The sequence below is a fragment of the Macaca thibetana genome, chromosome 9 (assembly GCF_024542745.1).
Source record: "Macaca thibetana thibetana isolate TM-01 chromosome 9, ASM2454274v1, whole genome shotgun sequence".
In the NCBI taxonomy this organism is placed as follows: Eukaryota; Metazoa; Chordata; class Mammalia; order Primates; family Cercopithecidae; genus Macaca; species Macaca thibetana.
The window spans coordinates 39,168,617-39,194,210 of NC_065586.1; the positions used below are offsets into that span (position 1 = coordinate 39,168,617).

Below are 25,594 nucleotides of genomic sequence, written 5' to 3' on the forward strand. Positions count from 1 at the left end.
ATCTGTATTCTCTGTATTGTAACAAGTATCAAGACTTTCTTTTCTGGCTGTTTAATCCATTCATCTGTTGATGTACAGTTGGGTCGTATGTATACCTTTTGGCTGTTGTGAATAATGCTTCCGTGAACACTGGCATATCATTATCTGCTCAAGTTCCTGTTTTCATTTCTTTTGGATATAAACCTAGGAGTAGAATCGTTTTATCAAAGTGTATTTCTTTTAGCATTTTGGGGTACCACTGAATTATTTTTAATATGTGTGTGTATATAGATAGATAGATAGATGTTTGTTTTTGAGACAGAGTCTCACCCTGTCGCCCAGGCTGGAGTGCAGTGGCACGATCTTGGCTCACCACAACCTCCGCCTCCTGGGTTCAAGTGATTCTCCTGCTTCAGCTTCCCGAGTAGCTGGGACTACAGGCTTATGCCGCCATGTCCGGCTAATTTTTGTGGTTTTAGTAGAGATGGGGTTTCACCATGTTGGCCAGGCTTGTCTTGAACACCTGACCTCTGGTGATCCACCCGCCTTGACCTCCCAAAGTACTGGGATTACAGGCGTGAACCACTGCACCCGGCCTTACTTACTTTTTCTTTTGTTGCTCATGCATTTTATGTCATAGGTGAGAATCCATCAACAAAACCAAAGTTTTCCTTTAAACATTTTATTGTTTTAGCTCTTATATTCAGTTCATTTTTGTATATAGTCGAAGTAGGGATGTAATTTTATTTTCTAAGTTTATTTTCATGTGGAAATCCAGTTGACCCAGCATCATTTTTTGGTCATTTGTCATCATTCCAAGCAGAAACTCTATCGCCATTAAGCAGTAACTACTCATTCCCTCTTCCCACCATCTTTGGCAACCTGTAATCTGTTTTGTCTCTGTGAGTATGACTGTTGTGAATATTTCATGTCGGTAGTGTGACAATATTTGGCCTGCATCAACTGAAAGAAAAGACTTTTCTTTCTCCCAGTGAATAGAATTGACACCCTTGTCAAAAATCAGTTGGCTGCAGGTAGTGTATTTTTGGGCTCTCACTTGTATTCCGTTTGTCTGTATGTCTATACCTATGCCATGACCACATTGTTTGGATTACTGTAGCTTTCTAATAAGTTGTGAAATTGGACATTTTGAGTCCTCTGACATTGTTCTTGTTTTTAAAAATCGTTTTGGCTATTCAGGGCCCTTGTAATTCCATGTGACTTTAAGGATCAGCTGTTTATTTTGGTAAAAATGCTGATGGAATTTTGATAGGGATTGTGTTAAATCTGTAGATCATTTTGAATGGTATTGTCCTTTTAACAATACTACATCTCTCAAACTATGACCATGAGATACTGTTTCCTTTATTTATGCCCTTTTTAATATTTTTCATCAGTATTTTGTAGTTTTCAGTGTACAAGTCTTGCACCTTCTTGGTTAACTTTGTTTCTAGATAGTATTTTATTTTTTTAGATGGTGCTATAGATAGAATTGTTTTCTTAATTTTCTTTTCAAATTGTTCTTTTCATGTGTGTAGCAACACAACTGATTTTTGTGTGTTGATGTATCCTGCAACTTTGCAGAATTCATTCGTTAGCTGTAGTGTCTTTCTTGTAGATTATAATCTATCTTTAGGATAATGTCACCTGTGAATAGACATAGTTTTACATCTTCCTTTGCAGTGGATGCCTTTCTTTTTCTTGCTTGGCTGGAACTTCTACTGCAGTGTTAAATAGCACTGGCAAAAGTGGGTATTTTTGTCTTCTTCCTGATGTTAAGAGGAAAGCTTTCTTTCATCAGTGAATATGATATAAAGCTGTGAATTTTCCATAAATGCCCTTTACCATGTTGAAGAAGTTCTATTCTGTTTTGTGTTTTCTGAATGTATTTATCCTGAAAGGGGGTTGGATTTTGTCATCTGCCTTTCCTGCATCAACTGAGATAATCATGTCCTTTTTTAACTTATTTTATTAATGAAGTGTATTACATTGATTTTCCCTCCTTCCTTCCTTCCTTCCTTCCTTCCTTCCTTCCTTCCTTCCTTCCTTCCTTCCTTCCTTCCTTCCCTTTCTTTTCTTTCTTTTCTTTCTTTTCTTTCTTTTCTTCTTTTCTTTTTTTTTCTTCTTTCTTTCTTCTTTTCTTTCTTTTTTTTTTTCTTTTTTTTTTCATTGATTTTCTTATGTTGAACCACACAAGCATTTCCAGGATAAGTCCCCTTTGGTCACTTGGTCATGGTATATAGTCCTCTTAATATACCATTAAATATATTTTACTGGTGTGTGTGTGTGTAGCTTTGTATCTGTATTCATACGCATCATTCATTCATTCATTTATTCATTTGCATTTTTATTTTTATTTTTTTTAAGAGACAGAGCCTCACTCTTGCCTGGGCTATAGTACAGTGGCACAAGTATTGCTCACTGCAGCCTTAAACTCCCAGGCTCAAGTGATCCTCCCCATTCAGCCTCCTGAGGGTACTACAGCTGTATACCACCATGCCCACTATGCCCAGCCTTTTTTTTTTTTTTTTTTTTGTGGAAACAGGATCTCACTGTTGCTCATGCTGGTCTTGGACTCCTGGCATCAAGTGATCCACCTTGGCCTCCCAAACCTCTGGGATTACAGGTACTATCCACCATGCCCAGCCTCAGTCTAAAACTATTAACTGTAGGAACTGTCAGTTTCTCCCTTGCATTCTGTCAGTGTTTGCTTTACATGTTTCAGAATGCTGCTTGGTACATATATAGTTATAATTTTTATAGCTTATTGATGGAATGACCGTTTATTCATATATAGTATCCTTCTTTATCTCTTGTAACAGCTTATATCTTAATCTATTTTGGGTGAAATTAGTATAGCCACTCCAGTTCTCTTTTGGTGGCTGTTTTCATGGAATATTTTTTATCAGCCTTTCAGTTTTAATTTATTTGTGTCTTTGGATCTAAAGTCAGTTTGTTTTGGACAGTGTGTAGTTAGATCATGTTTTTAAAAAATCTATTCTGAAGCTGGGTGGTTCACACCTGTAATCCCAGCACTTTGGGAGGATCTCTTGAGCCCAGGAGTTGGAGACCAGCCTGGTCTACAAAGTGAGACTCCATTTCTACAAAAAAATAAAAATAAAAATAGTTGGGTGTGGTGGTATGCGCTTGTGGTTCCAGCTACTTGGGAGGCTGAGGCAGGAGGATCCCTTGAGCCCAGGAGGTCAAGGTGGCAGTGAGTCATGTTTGTGCCACTGCACTCCAGCCTAGGTGACAGAGCAAGACCCTGTCTAAAATAAATAAATAAATAAATAAATAAATAAATAAATAAAATAAAATCCATCCTGCCAGCCTCTGCCTTCTGATTGATGAGTTCAATCAATTATCAATTAAAGTAATCACCGACAAGGAAGCACTTCTGCCATACTGCATTTTGTTTTCTGTATGTTGTATACCTTCTTTGGTCCCATATTCCCTTTATTACTGTCTTCTTTGTTTTTTGTTGATTTTTTTTTTTTTTTTTCCGAGACGGAAGTCTTGCTCTGTTGCCCAGGCCGGAGTGCAGTGGCACGATCTTGGCTCACTGCAAGCTCCTCCTGGGTTCAAGTGATTCTCATGCCTCAGCCTCCCAAGTAGCTGGGACTACAGGTACGTGCCACCATACCCAGCTAACTTTTGTGTCTTTAGTAGAGATGGAGTTTTGCCATGTTGGCCAGGCTGGTCTTGAACTGCTGGCCTCAAGTGATCCACCCGTCTCGGCCTCCCAAAGTACTGGGATTACAGGCCTGAGCCCACTGTACCCGGCCTGATTTTTATAGTGAATCATTTTTATTCCCTTCTCATTTCCTTCTGTGTATATTTTTTAGATATTGTCTTGGTAGTTAACCATGGGGATTACTTTCACATTCTAAATTAATGGCAAACAAGTTTAAATTGATTCCTTCCTAACTTCAATATCTTATGAAAACTTTGCTTCTACCTAGCACGTTACTCATCCCCTTTATGTTGTTGTCACAGATTACGTCTTTATACATTGTATGCTCATAACGTAAATTTATATTTAGTTCTTATCCATTTATCTTTTAAGTCCCGCATGAAGTAAAAAAATGGAGTTACAAAGCAAACATACAATGACCCTGGCTTTTATATTTGTCTATATAGTTAACCTTATTGGAAATCTTTATTTTTTCCTCCAGATTTGAGTCTAGTTTCTTTTCATTTCATCTTGAGAGACACCCTTCAGTGCTTCCTGTATAGCAAGCCTGGTAGTAACAAACTCAGCATTTGTTTTTCTGAGATTGTCTTCATTTCTCTTTCATTTTGAAGGACAGTTTTACCAGCTAGAGAATTCTCAGATGATAGTTTTTTCTTTCAGGAATTTATATGTGTCATCCGTATGTCTTCAGGCCTTCAATTGATTTCTAAGGAGATATCAGCTCCTAATATTAATGAGGATCTCTTGTAACGTAAAAATGCCACAAAACTTTCCCACCATTTGAAGTTGCCTTTTTCCTGATTTAGCATTTACTTGGTTACTGTAAACCTTTCATTGTTTTCCAGAGTTCAACAAGGTTGATTTTTATAGTTCTTGTTTTTTGGTGTTTCTGTGGGGAGACATTTTGGAGCTGTATACGCCACCATTTGGTTATGTCACTCAACACTGTTAACTGAATGGACCTGTTGTCCATTCAAGAATGACAGCAAAATGAGATATGCAAAGAAACAGGAACAATGTGACCCATGCACAGGACTAACAACAGGCAACACAGTAGTATGGTTTCCATTTAAGTTGGCAGAAAACGGGTTATCTGGTGCAGATCAGTGTATGTTGTGTAATTTGAGGAATAGCCAGTAAAATAATGAAAAATGAACAAAACCTTGGGAAACGGATATCACTAGTTGCACCAGCATATACAAATGGGAGTATCAATATGAGAGAACAGAAAGGGAAAGAAAAATTTTTTGAGGAATTCACAGAAACACCCACAATTTGTTGAAGAACACTAATATATTCATCCAAGAAGCTCAACAAACTCATAGGAGGATAAATGCAAAGAGACTTATACCCAGATATGTCATAATGAAAGATGCTTTTATCATGCTCTTGTTTAACCTGCCTTATAAAAGTGACAATACAAGTGCTGGTGAGGATTTAGAGGAGCTGAATTGTTCATACATTTTTGATGGCATGTGAAATGCTACAGTCGTTCTAGAAAATAGTTTGTCAGTTCGATTTAAAACTAAAAACAGCATACATCTGTGGGGGCATGCCCAAGGTGGCCAAATAGGAACAGCTCCAGCCTCTAGCTCCCAGCGTGAGCGACACAGAAGATGGGCGATTTCTGCATTTTCAACTGAGGTACTGGGTTCATCTCACTGGGGCATGTTGGACTGTTGGCGCTGGTCCGTGGGTGCATCCCGACCAGTGAGAGCTGAAGCAGGGCGAGGCATCGCCTCACCTAGAAGCGCAAGGGGGAAGCGAATTCCTTTTCCTAGCTAAAGGAAATTGAAGCACACAACACCTGGAAAATCGGGTAACTCCCACCCTAATACTGCGCTTTACCAAGGGTCTTAGCAAACGACACACCAGGAGATTATATCCCACACCTGGCCCAGAGGGTCCCACGCCCACGGAGCCTTCCTCATTGCTAGCACAGCAGTCTGAGATCTAACTGCAAGGTGGCAGCGAGGCTGGGGGAGGGGCACCCCCCATTGCTGAGGCTTAAGTAGGTAAGCAAAGCCACTGGGAAGCTCAAATTGGGCGGAGCCCGCCACAACTCAAGGAGGCCGGCCTGCCTCTGCAGACTCCTCCTCTGGGGACAGGGCATAGCTAAACAAAAAGCAGCAGAAACCTCGGCAGAGGTAAATGTCCCTGTCTGATAGCTTTGAAGAGAGCAGTGGATCTCCCAGCATGGAGTTTGAGATCTGAGAATGGACAGACTGCCTGCTCAAGTGGGTCCCTGACCCCTGAGTAGCATAACTGGGAGACATCCCCCACTAGGTGCAGACCGACACCTCACACCTCACATGGCAGGGTACACCCCTGCGATGAAGCTTCCAGAGCGAGAATCAGACAGCAGCACTTGCTGTTCAGCAATATTCTATCTTCTGCAGCCTCTGCTGCTGATACCCAGGCAAACAGGGTCTGAAGTGGACCTCAGGCAAGCTCCAACAGACCTGCAGCTGAGGGTCCTTACTGTTAGAAGGAAAACTAACAAACAGAAAGGACACCGACACCAAAACCCCATCAGTACATCACCATCATCAAAGACCAAAGCAGATAAATCCACAAAGATGGGGAAAGAGTAGTGCAGAAAAGCTGGAAATCCAAAAAATCAGAGCGCATCTCCCCACCAAAGGAACGCAGCTCATCGCCAGCAACGGAACAAAGCTGGCCGGAGAATGACTTTGACAAGTTGAGAGAAGAAGGCTTCAGTCTATCACACTTCTCAGAGATAAAGGAGGAACTACGTAACCAGCGCAAAGAAACTAAAAATCTTGAAAAAAGAATGGATGAATGGATAACTAGAATAATCAATGCAGAGAAGACCTTGAAAGAACTGACAGAGATGAAAACCATAACACGAGAACTACGTGACAAATGCACAAGTTTCAGTAACCGACTCGATCAACTGGAAGGAGGAGTATCAACGATTGAAGATCAAATGAATGAAATGAAGTGAGAAGAGAAGTGTAGAGAAAAAAGAGTAAAAAGAAATGAACAAAGCCTCCAAGAAGTACGGGATTATGTGAAAAGGCCAAATCTGCGTCTGATTGGTGTGCCTGAAAGTGAGGGGGAAAATGGAACTAAGTTGGAAAACACTCTGCAGGATATCATCCAGGAGAACGTCCCCAACCTAGTAAGGCAGGCCAACATTCAAATCCAGGAAATACAGAGAACGCCACAAAGATACTCCTCGAGAAGAGCAACTCCAAGACACATAATTGTCAGATTCACCAAAGTTGAAATGAAGGAAAAAATGTTAAGGGCAGCCAGAGAGAAAGGTTGGGTTACCCACAAAGGGAAGCCCATCAGACTAACAGCAGATCTCTCGTCAGAAATTCTACAAGCCAGAAGAGAGTGGGGGCCAATATTCAACATTCTTAAAGAAAAGAATTTTCAACCCAGAATTTCATATCCAGCCAAACTAAATTTCATAAGTGAAGGAGAAATAAAATCCTTTACAGAGAAGCAAATGCTGATTTTGTCACCACCAGGCCTGCCCTACAAGAGATCCTGAAGGAAGCACTAAACATGGAAAGGAACAGCTGGTACCAGCCATTGCAAAAACATGCCAAAATGTAAAGTCCATCTATTCTAGGAAGAAACTGCATCAACTAGTGAGCAAAATAACCAACTAATATAATAATGACAGGATCAAGTTCACACATAACAATATTAACCTTAAATGTAAATGAACCAAATGGTCCAATTAAAAGACACAGACTGGCAAACTGGATAAAGAATCAAGACCCATCAGTTTGCTGTATTCGGGAGACCCATCTCACATGCAGAGACACACATAGGCTCAAAATAAAGGGATGGAGGAAGATCCACCAAGCAAATGGGAAACAAAAAAAAGGAGTTGCAATCCTAGTCTCTGATAAAACAGACTTTAAACCATCAAAGATCAAAAGAGACAAAGAAGGCCATTACATAATGGTAAAGGGATCAATTCATCAGGAAGAGCTAACTATCCTAAATATACATGCACCCAGTAGAGGAGCACCCAGATTCATAAAGCAAGTCCTTAGAGACTTACAGAGAGACTTAGACTCCCATACAATAATAATGGGAGACTTCAACATCCCCCTGTCAACATTAGACAGATCGATGAGACAGAAAGTCAACAAGGATATCCAGGAATTGAACTCAACTCTGCACCAAGCAGACCTAATAGACACCTACATAACTCTCCACCCCAAATCAACAGAATATACATTCTTCTCAGCACCACATCGCACTTATTCCCAAATTGACCACATAGTTGGAAGTAAAGCACTCCTCAGCAAATGTACAAGAAGAGAAATTATAACAAACTGTCTCTCAGACCACAGTGCAATCAAAGTAGAACTCAGGACTAAGAAAATCAATCAAAACCGCTCAACTACATGGAAACTGAACAACCTGCTCCTGAATGACTACTGGGTACCTAACGAAATGAAGGCAGAAATAAAGATGTTCTTTGAAACCAATGAGAACAAAGATACAACATACCAGAATCTCTGGGACACATTTAAAGCAGTGTGTAGAGGGAAATTTATAGCACTAAATGCCCACAAGAGAAAGCAGGAAAGATCTAAAATTGACACCCTAATATCACAATTAAAAAGGATATAAACAGACACTTCTCAAAAGAAGACATTCATCCAGCCAACAGACACATGAAAGAATGCTCATCATCACTGGCCATCAGAGAAATGCAAATCAAAACCACAATGAGATACCATCTCACACCAATTAGAATGGCAATCATTAAAAAATCAGGAAACAACAGGTGCTGGAGAGGATGTGGAAAAATAGGAACACTTTTACACTGTTGGTGGGATTGTAAAGTAGTTCAACCATTGTGGAAAACAGTATGGCGATTCCTCAAGGATCTAGAACTAGAAATACCATTTGACCCATCCATCCCATTACTGGGGATATACCAAAAGGATTATAAGTCATGCTGCTATAAAGACACATGCACACGTATGTTTATTGCAGCACTATTCACAATAGCAAAGACTTGTAATCAACCCCAATTTCCATCAGTGACAGACTGGATTAAGAAAATGTGGCACATACACACCATGGAATACTATACAGCCATAAGAAAGGATGAGTTTGTGTCCTTTGTAGGGACATGGATGCTGCTGGAAACCATCTTTCTCAGCAAACTATCGCAAGAACAGAAAACCAGATGCCGCATGTTCTCACTCATAGGTGGGAATTGAACAATCAGATCACTTGGACACAGGAAGGGGAACATCACACACCGGGTCCTATGGTGGGGAGGGGGTAGATGGGAGGGATAGCATTAGGAGATATACCTAATGTAAATGACGAGTTAATGGGTGCTGCTCACCAACATGGTACATGTATACATGAGTGACAAACCTGCATGTTGTGCACATGTACCTTGGAACTTAAAGTATCATTAAAGAAAAAAAAAAAGCTAGAAACAAACTTAGCATGTGAACCACTAGTTGCACTGTTAGACATTTATCCTTGAGAAATAAAAACTTATGTTCCATCAAAAAAATTTCATAGCAGTTTTATGGGTAATAGCCAAAACCTGAATAATCCACATGTTGCTGAATGGATAAATAATGTGTGATGTGTCCATATAATGAAGTGCTACCCAATATTAAAAGGGAATGAATGAGCGATACATGCAACATTTTGGATGAATCTCAAGAGATTAAGCTGAGTTTTAAAAAACCCAATCTCAGAAATTTACATATTTGTTCTGGTCCACCCCATAGGATTGTGATGGGTTCATCCCCAAAGTTTGGTCCAGATACCAAAACTAGTAATGGTATCAAGAGTGTAATAAAGAGTTTATTACTTACAGAGACAGGTTTCTAGGGAGACCAGAGAAGGCTCCTAAGCAGGTCTAAATGTGGATTGAGAAAGGAGAAGAATGGCTGCTTGTCATTAGGAATTTGGGGTGGGGTGAGCGCACACAAAAAGGATGGAGTTTATTTGGTTTGAGTTCCCTACTGGCGTTGACGGAGGGACCACCTAAGCTTTATTATTGGCTTGCCCAAATGTAGGGTAAGAGGGGGGATGGGTGGGATTTGAAATCTATTATCAGCCAGTTATCACAAATGCAGTTAAGCTCTTTGTCATAATACCTCATGATTTTATTTGTGTAACAGTCTTGAAATGACAACATAGAGATGGAGAAGAGATTCGTGGTTGCCAGTGTGAGGAAGGCAGAGAGGGTAGGAGATGGCTGTAGTTACCATGTGTGGGATCCTTGTGATGGGACTGTTCTGTATCACCAATGTTGTGATTTTCCCAAAAATCTATACATGTGGCAAAATTTATAGAACTAAATGTAGACAACTAATGCATGTGAAACTTGTGAAATCTGAATAAGGTTGATTGAATGAATCAATGTCAGTTCTTGGCTGATATTGAGCTATAGTTCTGCAAATTGTTACCATGGAGAAAACTGGGTAAGGGGTATACAGAATCTTCTCATTATTTCTCCCAGCTGTATGCCAATTTAGGAATTGTCTCCAGGCTGGGTACGGTGGCATATGCCTGTAATCTCAGCACTTTGGGAGGCCAAGGTGGGTGGATCACTTGAACTCAGGAGTTTGAGACCAACCTGGGCAACATGGTGAAACTCCATCTCTACAAAAAATAAAGACATTAGCCAGGTGTAGTGGTGCATGCCTGCTGTCCCAGCTACTTGGGAGGCTGAGGTGGGAGGAACGCTTGAGTCCAGGAGGTCAAGGCTGCAGTAAGCTGTGATGTACCATTTCACTCCAGCCTGGGTGACAGAGTGAGACCTTGCCCCCCACCAAAAAAGAAAAAGAATTGTCTCCAAATAAAAAGTTTTGTAAATTGCCTACCAATTATAAATAATTCTGCTTCTTAACCTTTAATAAAGGTAATAGGCCGAGTGCAGTGGCTCATGCCTGTAATCCCAGCACTTTGGGAGGCTGAGGCGGGCAGATCACGAGGTCAGGAGATGGAGACCATCCTGGCCAACATGGTGAAACCCTGTCTCTACTAAAATACAAAAAATTAGCCAGGTGTGATGGTGTGCATCTATAGTCCCAGCTACTCGGGAGGCTGAGGCAGGAGAATTGCTTGAACCCGGGAGGCGGAGGTTGCACCGAGCCAAGATGGTGCCACTGCACTCCAGCCTGGCAACAGAGCAAGATTCCATCTCAAAAAATAAAATAAAGTAAAGGTAATGGACAAAATCATGTTGTACACTATTTGTTGAAAAATCACAGCCCACTTTCTGTATAAGAGATGCTGGATCTCTTTTATCGCCAGTTTTACTGAATCTCCTGAAGGATCTACTGTCCATTACACAGACAATAAAAAATAATGAAACATGAAGGTTGGGAAGTCAAATTGTCATTTTGTGTGCAGACGATTTGATATCTGTACAAGCAGAAGTAAATGTTACACAGAAGTGATTTAAATTAAAACAGTTTAGTGAGGTGGTTGACTATAAGAACAGTGCGTACTATCAGTTGTGTGTTATTTATACACCAGGAAACAAGTATATAAGAAACAATTTTCATGAGAATTATATAATTCACATACTGTACTCTTCACCAAATTTTACGTGTATAAATCAATCATTGTTAGTGTATTTGCAGGATTGTGCAACCTTCCAGACAATTTTTTTTACTTTTTTTGAGGTTGAGTCTCGCTCTTTCACCCAGGCTGGAGTGCAGTGGTGTGGTCTTGGCTCACTGCAACTACTGCCTCCCGGGCTCAAGCTAAGTCTCCTGCCTCAGCCTCCTGAGTAGCTGGGATTACAGGCGCATGCCACCACACCCGGCTGTTTTTATATTTTCACCATGTTGGCCCTCACATTCCTACCTCAGGTTATCCAGGCACCTCAGCCTCCCAAAGTGCTGAGATTATAGGCGTGAGCCACCACACCCGGCCGACAGTTGTTTTTTTGAGACAGAATCTTACTCTCTCGCTCAGGCTGGAGTGCAGTGGCGCGATCTTGACTCGTTGCAACTTCCACCTCCTGTGTTCAAGCGATTCTCCTGCCTCAGCCTCCCGAGTAGCTGGGACTGCAGGTGTGTACCCTATGTCCAGCTAATTTTTTGTGTTTTTAGTAGAGAAGGGGTTTCACCATGTTGGCCAGGCTGGCCTGGAGCTCTTGACCTCAAGTGATCTGCCTACATAGGCCTCCCAAAGTGCTGGTATTATAGGCATGAGGCACCGCGCCCAGCTGACAGTGTTTCTTAGAACATTGTCATCGTCCCTGAAACAAAGCCAATATCCGTTAGCAATTACTTTCTCTTTCCCCTTTCCTGTAGCCCTTGGTAACCAAAATTGAATATTCTGTGTGGATTTGCCTAATCTGGATGTTTCATAAAAATGAAACTGTCTGTGACCTTTTCTGCCTGGCTTCTTTCTCTTAGCATAACATGTTCAAGGTTCATGTATCAATATTTCACTTGTTTTTTATGGCCATATAACATGGTGTATAGATATACTACATTTTATGTATCCATTTGTCAGTGGATGGACATTTGGTTTTAGTTCTACTTCTTGACTATTATGAATAATTCTGCTGTAAGTGTTCATGTATACGTTTTCACATGGACATGTATTTTCAGTCATTTCAGATATATACCTGGAAGTAGAATGCTGGTTATGTGGTGTCTCTGTGTTCAACTTTCTTGGGAACTGCCTGATTGTTTCTCCTAGCAGCCACAGTACTTTACAATCCTGCCAGCAATGCATGAATTTTCCAGTTTCTCCAGTTTGCCAACACTTTTTAATAGTATTATTATTATTTATTATACTAATCCATTAGTTGTGAAGAGGTATCTCATTGTGGTTTTTTGCATTTCCCAATGGCTAATGATGTTGAACATCTTTTTGTTTTTCTTTTTGAGATGGAGTCTTGCTCTGTCACCTGGGCTGGATTGCAGTAGCGCGATCTCAGCTCACTGCACCCTCTGCCTCATGGGTTCAAGCAGTTCTCTGCCTCAGCCTCCTGAGTACCTGGGATTACAGGTGCCCACCACCACGTCCGGCTAATTTTTGTATTTTTGGTAGAGACGGTGTTTCACCATCTTGGCCAGGCTGGACTTGAACTCCGGACCTCATGATCCACCCGCCTCGGCCTCCCGAAATGCTGGAAGTAGAGGCCTGAGCCACTGCTCACGGCCTGATGTTGAACATCTTTTTATGCACTCGTTGGCTATTTACGTATCTCCTTTGTCGATTTCAAGCATTCACTTTATTTCATGACTTATAGAAAAATTGGGGAGATAGTAGAATTACCCAGTTCCTGCTGTTGTTGACATATTAAGATGGTACATTTGCAACAGCTGTTGAACTAACATTGGTACATGATTATTGACTAAAGTCCGTATTTTTATTTAGGATCTGCTGATTTTTACCTAATGTCCTTCTTTGTTCCGGGATCCCTTCCAGGGCACCACATTTCATTTAGTTGTCATGTCTCTTTAGACTCCTCTTGGCTATGGTGGTTCCCAGACTTTCCTTGTTTTGGATGACCTTGACAGTTTAGAGGAGTCCTGGTGAGGTATACATAAATCTCGTTTATTGGAATGTGTCTGATGTTTTTCTCAAGATAAGACTGGGATTATAGGTTTTGGGGAAAAAGGCCACAGTGGTAAAGTACTTTTTTTGTCACATTATATCAAGCATGCATACTGTCACCATGTTTTACGACTTTTGATGTTGGCCTTAAATGTCTTGGCAAACATAATGAGTTTGTCCACTATAAAGTTACATCTTTTTCCTATTTTTCATATTGTACACATTGGAACAATGTTACTCTGCACAACTCACGTGTCAGAAGTGAAGATTTATGAATTTTATTGCTGTTGTTTTTTAGAGCACTTTCTTTCTGTCACTACAAGATGGTCCAGTCTCATCTTGTGTATTTCCTTTCTGAAATCAGCCATCATTTCTTCAGGTAATCCTGGTTCCTTTTATTTGAGAATGATATTAGAAACCAAGATAGGGGCTAAGGGTGTGCTTGCAGCAGTAGGGTGTGGCCATCTCAGCTGACAGAACAGGGAAATATACATGTGTATAAACCATGTAATATACTTGTAAATAGTTCTACATGTAACCGTCTGTATCTCTCTTAAGCTAAACATGTGTTTATACTTATACCTTCAACTCTTCATTACCATATGGATCATTCTAACTTTCTTCCATTGCTTCCCTGTAAATTACCATATCCAACAGTAAGAAATCTGGCTCTAACCATCCATCATCCATTTACTTTCTTTTTTTTTTTTTTTCTGAGATGGAGTCTTGCTCTGTCACCCAGGTTGCAGTGCAGTGGCATGATCTCAGCTCACGGCAACCTCCACCTCCTGGGTTCAAGTATTTCTCCTGCTTCTGCTTCCCCTGTAGCTGGGGCTACAGGTGCGTATGATAACGCTCAGCCAATTTTTGTGTTTTTAGAAGAGGTGGAGTTTTGCCATGTTGGACAGGCTGGTCTTGAACTCCTGATCTTAGGTGATCCACCTTCCTCGGCCTCCCAAAGTGCTAGGATTAAAGGTGTGAGCCACTGCGCCTGGCCTCCCATTTACTTTCATTATTCTTTTCCTGTATACATGCATGGCACTGTCAGAATTATTAATCATGCCTATGTGGAAAATAGTTTTATAATGTTATCAACTAAAATACAGTACTTATGTGCAGATTTTCCTTTAATCTCACAGACTTCTGTCTCTTTCCAAAGTAATTAAGGTTAGGATTTCCTCCTGCATTGAAGGGGGTCCTTCATTGATACTATTTTTTGCATTTGTAGTGCAGCTAGATGGTTTTGGTACAGCATGGCGTTATTACTGGCTCCTGCTGAACCCATGACTTCAGTGAAATGGGTAATTCCTTGAAATTCGGAGATTACCAAGAGTTACACAGAAGAAATAAGCCATTCAAACAGATCAATATCAGTTAAAGAAATAGAATCCATAAAGCTTTCCTAAAAGAAAAGAAAAAGAAAGAAAGAAAGAAAATAAATTATCAGACTTTTTTGGTTTCATTGGTGATTTCTGTGCAACATTTAAGGAAGAAATATACCAGTTCTCTACAGTGTCTTTCAGAAAAGAGATGCAAAGGGAACCTTCCTAACACTTTTTTAAAAGGCTGTTTTTTCTCTAATCCTAAAAGCATATGAAGACCTTGCAAAGAAGAAAAACCACACACTAATATTCCTCATGAATATAGATGCAAAAATCTAAATAGAATCCAACATTGCATGAAAATAATTAGATGCCATGACCACTCAAGGCTGGTCAGAGTTTGAAAAGCAATTAATGTGGCCGGGTGTGTGCGTTGGCTTATGCCTGTAATCCCAGCACTTTGGGATGCTGATGCAGATGGATCACCTGAGGTCAGGAGTTCGAGACTAGCCTGGCCAATGTGGTAAAACCCTGTCTCTACTAAAAATACTAAAAGCTAGTGTGGTGGAGCGTGCCTGTAATCCCAGCTCCTCTGAAGGCTGAGGCAGGAGAATCGCTTAGAACTTGGAACGCGGAGGTTGCAGTGAGCTGAGATTGTGCCATTGCACTTCAGCCTGGGTAACAGAGCAAGACTCTGTCTCAGAAAGAAAAAAAAAATCAATTTCTGTAACCTGCCACATCAACAGGCTACAGAAGAAAACTATATCATGTCAATTGATGGACAAGAAGCATTTGATAAAATCCAATACCCATTCATGATAAAACTGAGCAAACTAGGAATAGAGAGGAATTTCCTCAACTTGATTACAAAAATCTACAAGAAGCCTACTGCTAAGATCATACTGAGTGGTGAGACACTGGATACTTTCTCCCTCAGATAAGGAAACAAGATGTCCTGCCTCTTCACTCTTACTCTGCATCTCATTGGAAATTGTGGGTAATGCCATAAGACAACAAAATAAGAGGCATACAGATGGGAAAGGAAGAAATAAAACTTTATTTGTTCATACAGGCATGATTGCCTAAGGAGAAAATTCTAAAGAACTCCCAAAACTATTAAGTATTTGTAGCAAAGTTGGAGGATAGAAGCTTAAATAGAATGAATTTGTTTTTTCATTATGTAGTTGTTTTATTTGTCCTTTTATTGTTGAGTTGTAAAGAGTTTTTTACATATTCTGTGTAGCCGTCCCTAATTACGTGCATTGTTAGCCAATATTTTTCTCCCATTTGTGGGTTGTCATTTTATTGTCTTTGTACTTGGTAGCAAAAGAGTTTTTCATTCTATGAAGTCTAATTTGTTTTTTCTTTTGTTGCTGGTATTTTTGGTACTTTATCTAAAAGGGCTTTGTCTATCCCCAGGGCATGAAGATCCACTCTTGTATTTTCTTTAAGTAATGGCTTTTAAATGTAGACCTGTGATCCATTTTCAATTAGTTTTTGTATATGGTGTGAGGAAAAGAATAGTTTTGATTGCTTTGCATACAGATATTCAGTTGTCTCAGCATCATTTCTTGAAAAGGTGATTTTTCTTTTTTCTTTTCTTTTTTTTTTGAGAGGGAGTCTCACTCTGTCACCCAGGCTAGAGGGCAGTAGTGCGATCTTGGCTCACTGCAACCTCTGCCCCCTGGGTTCAAGCTAGTCTCCTGCCTAAGCCTCCCAAGTAGCTGAGATTACAGGCATGCACCACTACACTCAGCTAACTTTTTTGTATTTTTAATAGAGACCAGGTTTCACCATATTGGCCAGGCTGGTCTCGAACTCCTGACCTTGTGATCTGCCTGCCTCAACCTCCCAAAGTGCTAGGATTACAGGCGTGAGCTACTGTGCCCAGCTGAAAAGGTGATTTTTCAACATTAAATTGTCTTGGCATCATTGTTGAAAATTAACTGAACATAATATATAGTAGTGTTTGTTTATGAACTCTCAATTTTATTTCATATGTTTACCTCTATGCCAATATCATACCATCTTGATTATTACAATTTTGTAGCAAATTTTCAAATTGAGACATGTGTGTCTTCTAACTTTCTACTTCTTTTTTAAGATTGTTTTGATTATATTTAGTTCCCTAAATTTCCACATGAAATTTTAGACCAGCTTGTTAATTTCTTCAAAAAGGCAAATGGGATTTTGGTAGGGATTGTGTTGAATTTAGATATTAATTTGGCAATTATTGCCATCTTAACCGTATGAATGCTGTTCAGTGCCTTTCCATTTATTTAGGCTGTCTTTAATTTCTTCCATCATTGTTTTGTGGTTTTCAGACTATAAGCTCTGTAGTTCCTGAAAGTTATAAGTATTTTATTCTTTTTGATGCTATTGTAAATGGAATTTATTTATTTATTTGAGACAGAGTTTTGCTCTTAACTGCCCAGGGTGGAGTGCGATGGTGCGATCTTGGCTCACTGCAACCTCTTCTTCTGGGATTCAAGTGATACTGCTGTCTCAGCCTCTCAAGTAGCTGGGACTATAGGCACATGCCACCACGACTGGCTAACTTTTTTGTATTTTTAGTAGAGACTGGGTTTCACCATGTTGGCCGGGCTGGTCTCAACCTCCTGACATCAGGTGATCCACCCACCTCGGCATCCCAAAGTGCTGGGATTACAGGCTTGAGCCATTATGCCTGGTTGGAATTCTTTTTAAATTTTCATTTATGATTGTTTGTTGTTAGTGAACTTGCACCCTGCAACATTGTTGAACTCTTTTATTAGTTTTAATAGTGTTTTAGCAGATTCTTTAAGATTTTCTATATGCACCAGCAGTCAACTGCAAATATAGTTTCACTTTTTTTTTTTAAATGTGAATTCCCCTTCCCCGTGCTTTTCTTGACCAGAATCTCCTGTATGATGTGTAACCAGCAAGAGGACATTCTTGTCTTCTTTTTGTTCTTAGAGTAAAATCATTGTACCTTTCTTTATTTAGTGTGATGTTAGTGGTGGACTTTTTGTAGATGCCTTTAATCAGGCTGAGGAAGTTTAACTCTTTTCCTGGTTTGCTGATTGTTTTTATAGAGACGATGGGCATTGGATTGTGTTAAATACTTTTTCTCTATATACTGAGATGATCACGTGGTTATTTCTTTTCTACTTAACGTGGTGTATTGATTGAATTTCAAATGATAAACTTTCATTACTAGGATAAATCCCACTTGATCATTGTATGTAATCCTTTTTATATACTACTGGATGAAATTTGCTAGTATTTTGTTGAGGATTTGTAGGTCATGACACATGGATCTGTAGTTTTTTTCATGTCTGATTTTGGTACCAGGGTAGTATTGGGATCATAGAATGAACTGGCAAGTGTTTCTTATTCTTTTGGAGTTTTTGAGTCATTGATAATTCTTTTTAAATGTTTGATAAAATTCTCCAGTGAACACATACGGACCTGGGTTTTGTTTTTGTTTCCGTAATGGTAAGTTTTCTTGTCTGTGTTTTGTCTTTTTTGAGACAGGGCCTCACTGTATGCCCAGGCTGGAGTGCAGTGGTGCAGTCATGGCTCACTGCAGCCTAACTTCCCAGGCTCAGGCAATTTTCCCACCTCAGCCTCCCAAGTAGCTGGAATACAGGCATATGCCACCACACCCAGCTAATCTTTTTGTATTTTTTTTTTTTTGTAGAGATGGGGTTTCACCATGTTGTCTGGGCTGGTCTCAAACTCCTGAGTTGAAGTGATCTGCCTGCCTTGGCCTCCCAAAGTGGTAGGATTACAGGCATGAGCCACTGCATCCCACCTGTTATGGGGAGTTTTAAATTTACAACTTCAATCTTTTTACTTGTATAGGTCTTTTCAGATTTTTCTTTTTCTTGTTGAGTTGGTTTTAGTTGTTTTTGTTTTATGGATTTTTCCATTTTGTTGAAGTTAAATAATTTGTTGGCATACATTGTTCATGATATTCTTTGTAATTATTTTTATTTCTGTAAGAGTAGTAGTAATACATCTTTAATCCCTACATTTGGTAATTTGAATATTCTCTCTTTTTTTTTCAACGTCAGTCTAGTTAGAGGTTTGTATATTTTGTTGATCTTTTCCAGGAATCAGCTATTGTTTTTCTGTTCTCTAATTCATTAATTTCTACTCTATAATCTTTCTGCTTTCCTGCCTTCTGCTTGCTTTGGGTTTGTATTGCTGCTCCTGTCCAAGTGTTTTAAGGTGGAAAATTAGTTTATTGATTTGAGATCTTTTTTAATATGGTTATTACAACTACAGATCTCTCTCTAAGAATTGCTTTATCTGTGTTCCATAAGTTTGAGTATGTCTTCATTTTTATCTCAAAGCATTTTTTCTGATTTCCCTTCTTTTTCTTCTTTGACTCTTTTTTTTTTTTTTTTTAAACTTTGGAATGTGTTATATAATTTGTGCATTCTCAAAATTCCTTTGTCTTACTGATTTGTTCCACTGTGGTCAGAGAATCGTTTTAAATTTATTCTGGGGAATGTTTCATGTGTACTTTTGAAGAATACCTATTCCACTGTTTTCGAGTGGAATGTTCTGTCTATATCTCTTAGATCTGGTTGCTTTAGAATGTCATCTGTATCTTCTGTTTCCATGTTTACATTGTGCCCAGTTGTCCTAACCATTATTGAAAATGGGATATTACAGTTTGCAGTAAGTATTGTAGACTTGTATATTTTTTATTTTAATTCTGTCAGTTTTTGCTAGACATACTTTGAGGCTCTGTTAGTAGTACATATGCTTAGAATTGTTATGTCTTCTTTATTGATTGACCCTTTTATTGTTATATTAATAAAATTCCCCTCTTTATCCTTAGGAAAATTTTTGTATTAAAGTGTATTTTGTGTGATATTAGTATAGCTACTCCAGCCTAAAGGTGTCATGTGCCAGATCTGTCTTTTTCTGTTTTCAAATTTTCAACCTGTTTGTATCTATCTCTTATAGACAACAGATGTTTGGATTTTCACACTTTCAACAACCTGAGAATTGTTGCTTTTTGATTGGATTTTCAAATCATTCCCTTTTTCCTGTTATTATTGCTATACAGATGGTTGCTGACTTACAGTGGTTTGACTTATGATTTTTTTAACGTTTCAAGTTGAAAAATTTAACTTTTTTTATTGGGTTTATTGGGTTGAAACCCCTTTGTATGTTCAGGATTTATAAAGGTTCAACTTAACTATTTTTTCTGACTTTACTGGAATGTATTCCGATTTTAAGTGGAAAAACAGTATTTTCAACTAATTTGACTATTATCAGGATGTAACTTGATCGTAAGTCAAGGAGCATCTGTAGTTGGATTTACCTCTGCCATTTTTGTTTGCCATTTCGGTCTCCTGCTTTTTTGGTGCTCTATTCCTTTTACTTCTGCTTTCTTTTACATGACATGAATGTATTTTATTTTATTATTTTTATAGGTTTTGAGGGTACAAGTGCAGTTTTGTTACCCAGACATGTCACATAGAGGTGAAGTCTGGGCTTTTAGTGTGGCCATCAGCAGAATAGTATACATTGCAGCCATCAAGTAATTTCTTACCCTTCACCCTCCTCCCTACCCCTCCAAGTCTCCAGTGTCTCTCATTCTACTCTCTATGTTATGTGTACACAACATGAAATGAATATGTTTTAGTATAACATTTTTTTAAAATTACTATGTCCCTTTGAAAATTTATTTACCTAGTGGTTGCTCTAGAACTTACCTAATAAGTCTTACCTTATCAAAATCTACTTCAGATTTGTACTCCTTAACTCTAGTAAAATACAGAAACATTACTTGTATATAGCTGTACTTCGTCTTCTCCATTTGTTATTTTTATATGTATTACATATATATTTAAAACCCAACAATACATTGTTATACAGGCTGAGCATCCCAAATCCGAAAATCTCAAATGCTCCAAAATCTGAAACTGAGTGCCAACATGCTCAAAATGCTCAAAGAAAATGCTTGTTGGAGTAATTCAGATTTTAGATTTCTGGATTTGGGAAGCTCAACCAGTAAGTATAATGTAAACTTTCCAAAATTTAGAAAAAATCTAAAGTCAGAAACACTTTTGATGACAAGCATTTCAGATAAGGGATACTCAATCTGTAATTGTTACTATGTCATTTGATGTCTTTTTTTTTTTTTTTAAGTTCTGTGATATATGTGCAGAACGTGGAGATTTGTTATATAGGTATATGTGTGCCATGGTGGTTGACCCATCCTAAGTTTCCTCCCCTCGCCCCCAACCCCTCAACAGGCCCTAGTTGTGTGTTGTTCTCTTCCCTGTGTTCATGTGTTGATGCCTTTTAAAGAAGCTGAAAGATAGGAAGTATCTATTCATAGAGTTTGTTATACTAACCTTCTTATTCATCATTTCTGCTTCAATTTATTTGTTCGTGTGGATTCAGAGTTACCATCTAGTGTAATTTCCTTACTCCAGCACAGATTTGTTCCTCAGTCTTTTTTTTTTGCCCCCTGAGATGGAGTCTCACTTTGTTGTCCAGGCTGGAGTGCAGTGGCACTATCTGGGCTCAGTGTAACCTCCAGCCTCCTAGGTTCAAGCAATTCTCCTGTCTCAGTCTCCTGAGTAGCTGGGATTACAGGCATGCACCACCACACCCAGATAATTTTTGTGTTTTTAGTAGAGACAGGGTTTTTCTGTGTTAGCCAGGCTGGTCTCAAACTGCTGACCACAGGTGATCTGCCTGCCTTGGCCTCCCAAAGTGCTGGGATTACAGGCATGAGCCACCACACCCAGCCACTCTATTTTTTTGCTTTATTCTTTTTTTTTTTGTTTTATTATTTGTTTACTTGTTTATCAGTGTATTTATTTTTTTGAAACAGGGTCTCTCTGAGTCATTGAGGCTGGAGTGCAGTGGTAGGATTGCAGCTCATTGCAGCCTCAACCTCCTGGACTCAAACAATACTCCCAACTCAGCCTCCTGAGTAGCTGAGACTATAGGTGTGCACCACTATGCCCAGCTGCTTAAACAATTTTTTTTTTAGCGATGGGGTCTCAGTATGTTGCCTAAGCTGATCTTGAACTCCTAGGCTTAAGTGATTCTCCTGCTTCAGCCTCCCAAAGTGTTGGTATTACTGCGTGAGCCACCGTGCCTGGCCTGCCTTATTTGTTAAATATATGGCGTTTCTATATGTTATAGGTTCAACAGTACAGTTATAAACATTGACTTATACATATTTGCATATTAAATTTGGTAGGAAAAGAAAGGAGAGAAAATGTGCCTTTTTTACTCTCTCGTATCACTGCCTTTTCCCACAATAATTGTGGATTTGAACTAGTGTTTGGAATCTCTTGTTTTTACCCTAAAGAACTTCTTTTCTTTCTTTTATGGTTAGTCTACTGGCAATGGATTCTCAAGTTTTTTTGGTTTCTATTTGTTTTTTAATTTGAGGATTTTTAATTTTCACCCTCTGTTTTGCAAATAGTTCTGCTATTTTAGGTGACAGGTGATTAAAAAAAATTTTTTTTTCAGTACACTGAATATGTCACCCTGCCTCCTCCTCGCCTCTGCTGTCTCTGATGAGAAGCCATATGTTAATCTTAGGACATTCCCTTGCATGTGAGGAATTGTATTTCTCTTGATGCTTTCAAGATTTTCTCTTCATCAACAAATTTGCATGATTTTGGCCTTTTTTTTTTTTTTTAAATGGAACGCTTCACGAACTTGCGTGTCATTCTTGTGTAGCTACTGTGCTAACCTTATTGGTATTGTCCCAGTTTTAGTATATGTGTTGCAAAGTGAGCATAGCCATTCATTTGTTTGAATATTTTTTCTGCTGCTTGATATTTCTCCACTTGTTCTGGTACTTCTGTTATGAATACATTGGTGTAGTTAATGGTGTTCCTCATTTTTTTGAGGGTTTCTTCATTTTTCATCACTCTTATTTCTCGCTGTTCTTTAGATTACTTAATCTCTATTGATCCATCTTCAGGTCTACTCATTATTTTGCCAGCTACAACCTTTCTTTTCTTTCTTTCTTTCTTTTTTTTTTTTTTTTTTTTTTTGAGATGGAGTTTCTCTCTTTTTGCCCAGGCTGGAGTGCAGTGGCACTATCTCGGCTCACTGCAACCTCTGCCTCCTGGGTTCAAGTGATTCTCTTGCCTCAGCCTCCAGAGTAGCTGGGATTACAGACGCATGCACTACCACGCTCAGCTAATTTTTTTGTATTTTTAGTAGAGACGGGGTTTCACCATGTTGGTCATGCTGGTCTTGAACTCCTAACCTTAGGTGATTTGCCTCCCTCGGCCTCCCAAAGTGCTGGGATTTCGGGCATGAGCCACCCTGCCCAGCCCAATCTTTTGTTGAGTCATTCAAGTGAGTTTTCCATTGCAGTTATAATTTTTGAATCCAGAATTTTCATTGTATTCTTTTCTGTCTTCCTAGTGATATTTTTCTGTTTGATGAGGTGTCATCATACCTCCCTTTTCTAAGTAGTGTTTCCTTATGAACATATTTATTTTTATTTTTTATTTTGATACGGTCTTGCTCTGTCACCCAGGCTGGAGTTCAGAGGCATGATCTCAGTTCACTGCAACCTCCGCCTCCCAAGTTCAAGACATTCTCTTGCCTCAACCTCCAGAGTAGCTGGGATTACAAGTGCCTGCCACCATGCTCAGCTAATTTTTGTGTTTTTAGTAGAGATGGGGCTTCACCATGCTGGCCAGGTTGGTCTTGAACTCCTGACCTCAGGTGATCCATCTGCCTTGACCTCCCAAAGTACTGGGATTATGGGTGTGAGCCACCGTGCCCGGTCTGAACATATTTATAATACCTGCTTTGAGGTCAGCTAAGTCTGATATCTGGATCTTCCCAAGGGCAGTTGCTGTAGCCTGCCATTTTTCCTGTATATAGGTGACAGTCTCCTGTTTCTTTGTATGTCTTGTAATTTTTTAATTGAAGAGTAGACATTTTAGAGAATACTTTGTGCTTTCTGTAGATACTGGTTCCTCTGTTCTTTCTAGACTTGTTGTTGTTTTATTTAGGTGACTTGACTGTACTATTTGAGAGAAGCTTTTTCACTCCCATTGGATTCTCACTGATGTTGCTTGTCAGAGGGCTCCGCCTTGGAAATGCACACTGCCTTTAGGATGGCAGTGGTGTTAACAGTGCTCTCTTTGAGTGTCTCTTTCTGTGATTGCTGTGTTAGCCTGTCTGCGTCTGTTGGTGTTACACTTTGCTGATAGCCACTACTGATTGTTGACGTGTTGCTCTATTGTTTTCAACACTGTCCTGGACCATATGTTGCTCTTAGATTGCTCTTGTTAAATTTGGGTTCCTTCTAGAGGGTTGCCTTTGAGGCTTTGAGTTTGCTTTTTATGTTGCTATTCTGAAAGTCAACTCCTAGAAAATATAAATTTAAAAATCATTACTGTAGAAAATCTGTGTATGTATTTGTATGAGCGTTTCTGGTAGATAAGAACACATCTAATTGCCCTGGATGTCTCTTCTTAGCCATCTCTTTTCCTTGCTGTCTCCAGTAAACTTTCATTTGGTCTGTGGTTTAGCTTGTTGCTGTCGTAGAACTGCCACCCTCTTCTTAATTGGTTATCATTGAATTTCCATTCTTTTTGAGGGTGGCCTCAGGCTTGCACTCACCCACACTCTGTTCTGAACAAAGTGAGTTTTCTGGAGGAGAATTTTGGAACTCTCTGTCCTTACAGGTGGCCCTAGGTCAGAGTCCTGCTCCATTATTCTAAATCTGGAGGCTAAAGCAGTGTTTTGCTTTTCTTTGGGTGGGTGATACTGTGCTTTATGATCAAAGATCTGGGTTGAGGCAGTAGTCTCTGGTCTTCTTGGTTTATTTTGGAATCTGTTCTCAATGAGCTAGGTGGGCATTGTACTCCACTATTCTCAGACTGCCATGACTGGGCTGGATATTTTCATTGGGGTGGTAGAGGAAGCTGGCTTAAGGCCTTTTGGCAATTCTTTCCTAGAACTTGAAGCTGTGGGGGTTGAGGAGTGCTGGTGGCTTGCAGAAGATAGATGCACACACAGAGAGGTCTGGAGATCTGTAAAGGGGCCTCCATGAATGTTCAGCAAAGTGTTAATCAGCTCATGTATATGAGGAAATGAGTGAAATGAGTTTTGAAAAGAAGCAGAGGAAACAGTACACAGTACTCGCATAGGGCCTGGAAAAGGACTGATCCTACCAGCCAGAGTGGAAAAATTCATAATTCAGAGTACTGGGTAGAGTGTTTAGAAAGGTCTTTTCTCGGTGGTGAGGAGTAATGTTCCCCAAACTGAGCATTCCTCCAGATTTGCCTAACAAATAATAAAAGCAAGACCTGAAAGTATCACATTGTTTCCAGGTGACTTAGTGTATCCTAGAACAAAGCACAAAAATACTTACAGGGAGTCAAAAGTACCCAGCATCCAACCAAGTAAAACTCTCAGTCTCCCATCCATTGAAATATTACCAGACTTACAGACATATGGGAAAACATGAGCTTTCTCAAAGAGACTAACCAGGAAATTGAAATGGACTCAGAATTGCCATAGATAGTAGAATTAACTGACAAGTTCTTTGAAAACAGTATTAAAACTGGGTTCTATATGTTCTAAAACTTAAGTAGAGACATGAAAGATTAAAAAAAAAAAAAAACCCCACACCAAAATTCAGTATAATAGAAAAGATAGAAATCAGATTTCTAGAAATGAAAACTGTAATGCTTGAGATGAAAAATACATGGCCAGCCATTGGTGTCTCACATCTGTAATCCCTGCACTTTGGGAGGCCAAGGCAGGTGGATCTCCTGAGCTCAGGAGTTTGAGACCAGTCTGGGCAACATGGTGAAACCTCATCTGTAGCAAAAATGCAACAACAAAAAAATTAGCTGGGTGTGTTGGTGCATGCCTTTGGTCCTAGCTACTTGGGAGGCTGAGGTGGGAGGATCACTTGAGCCTGGGAGGTGGATGTTTTAGTGAGCCGAGATTGCGCCTCTGCACTGCCCCTGGGTGACGGAGTGAGACCCTGTCTCCTCTCCTGCCCCGAAAAAAGAACACATACGACAAGAAC

At 39.5% G+C, this 25,594-nt stretch overlaps 1 protein-coding gene across 1 annotated transcript in view; it reads left to right on the plus strand.

The window, feature by feature from the left end:
- The window catches only part of LOC126963097 (zinc finger protein 33A-like), a 52,949-nt gene that overhangs the window by 14,682 nt on the left and 12,673 nt on the right, over positions 1-25,594 (plus strand). The window contains 1 exon segment of the mRNA XM_050805053.1: positions 13,530-13,610. Within this exon segment, the coding sequence (XP_050661010.1) occupies positions 13,530-13,610 (81 nt within the window).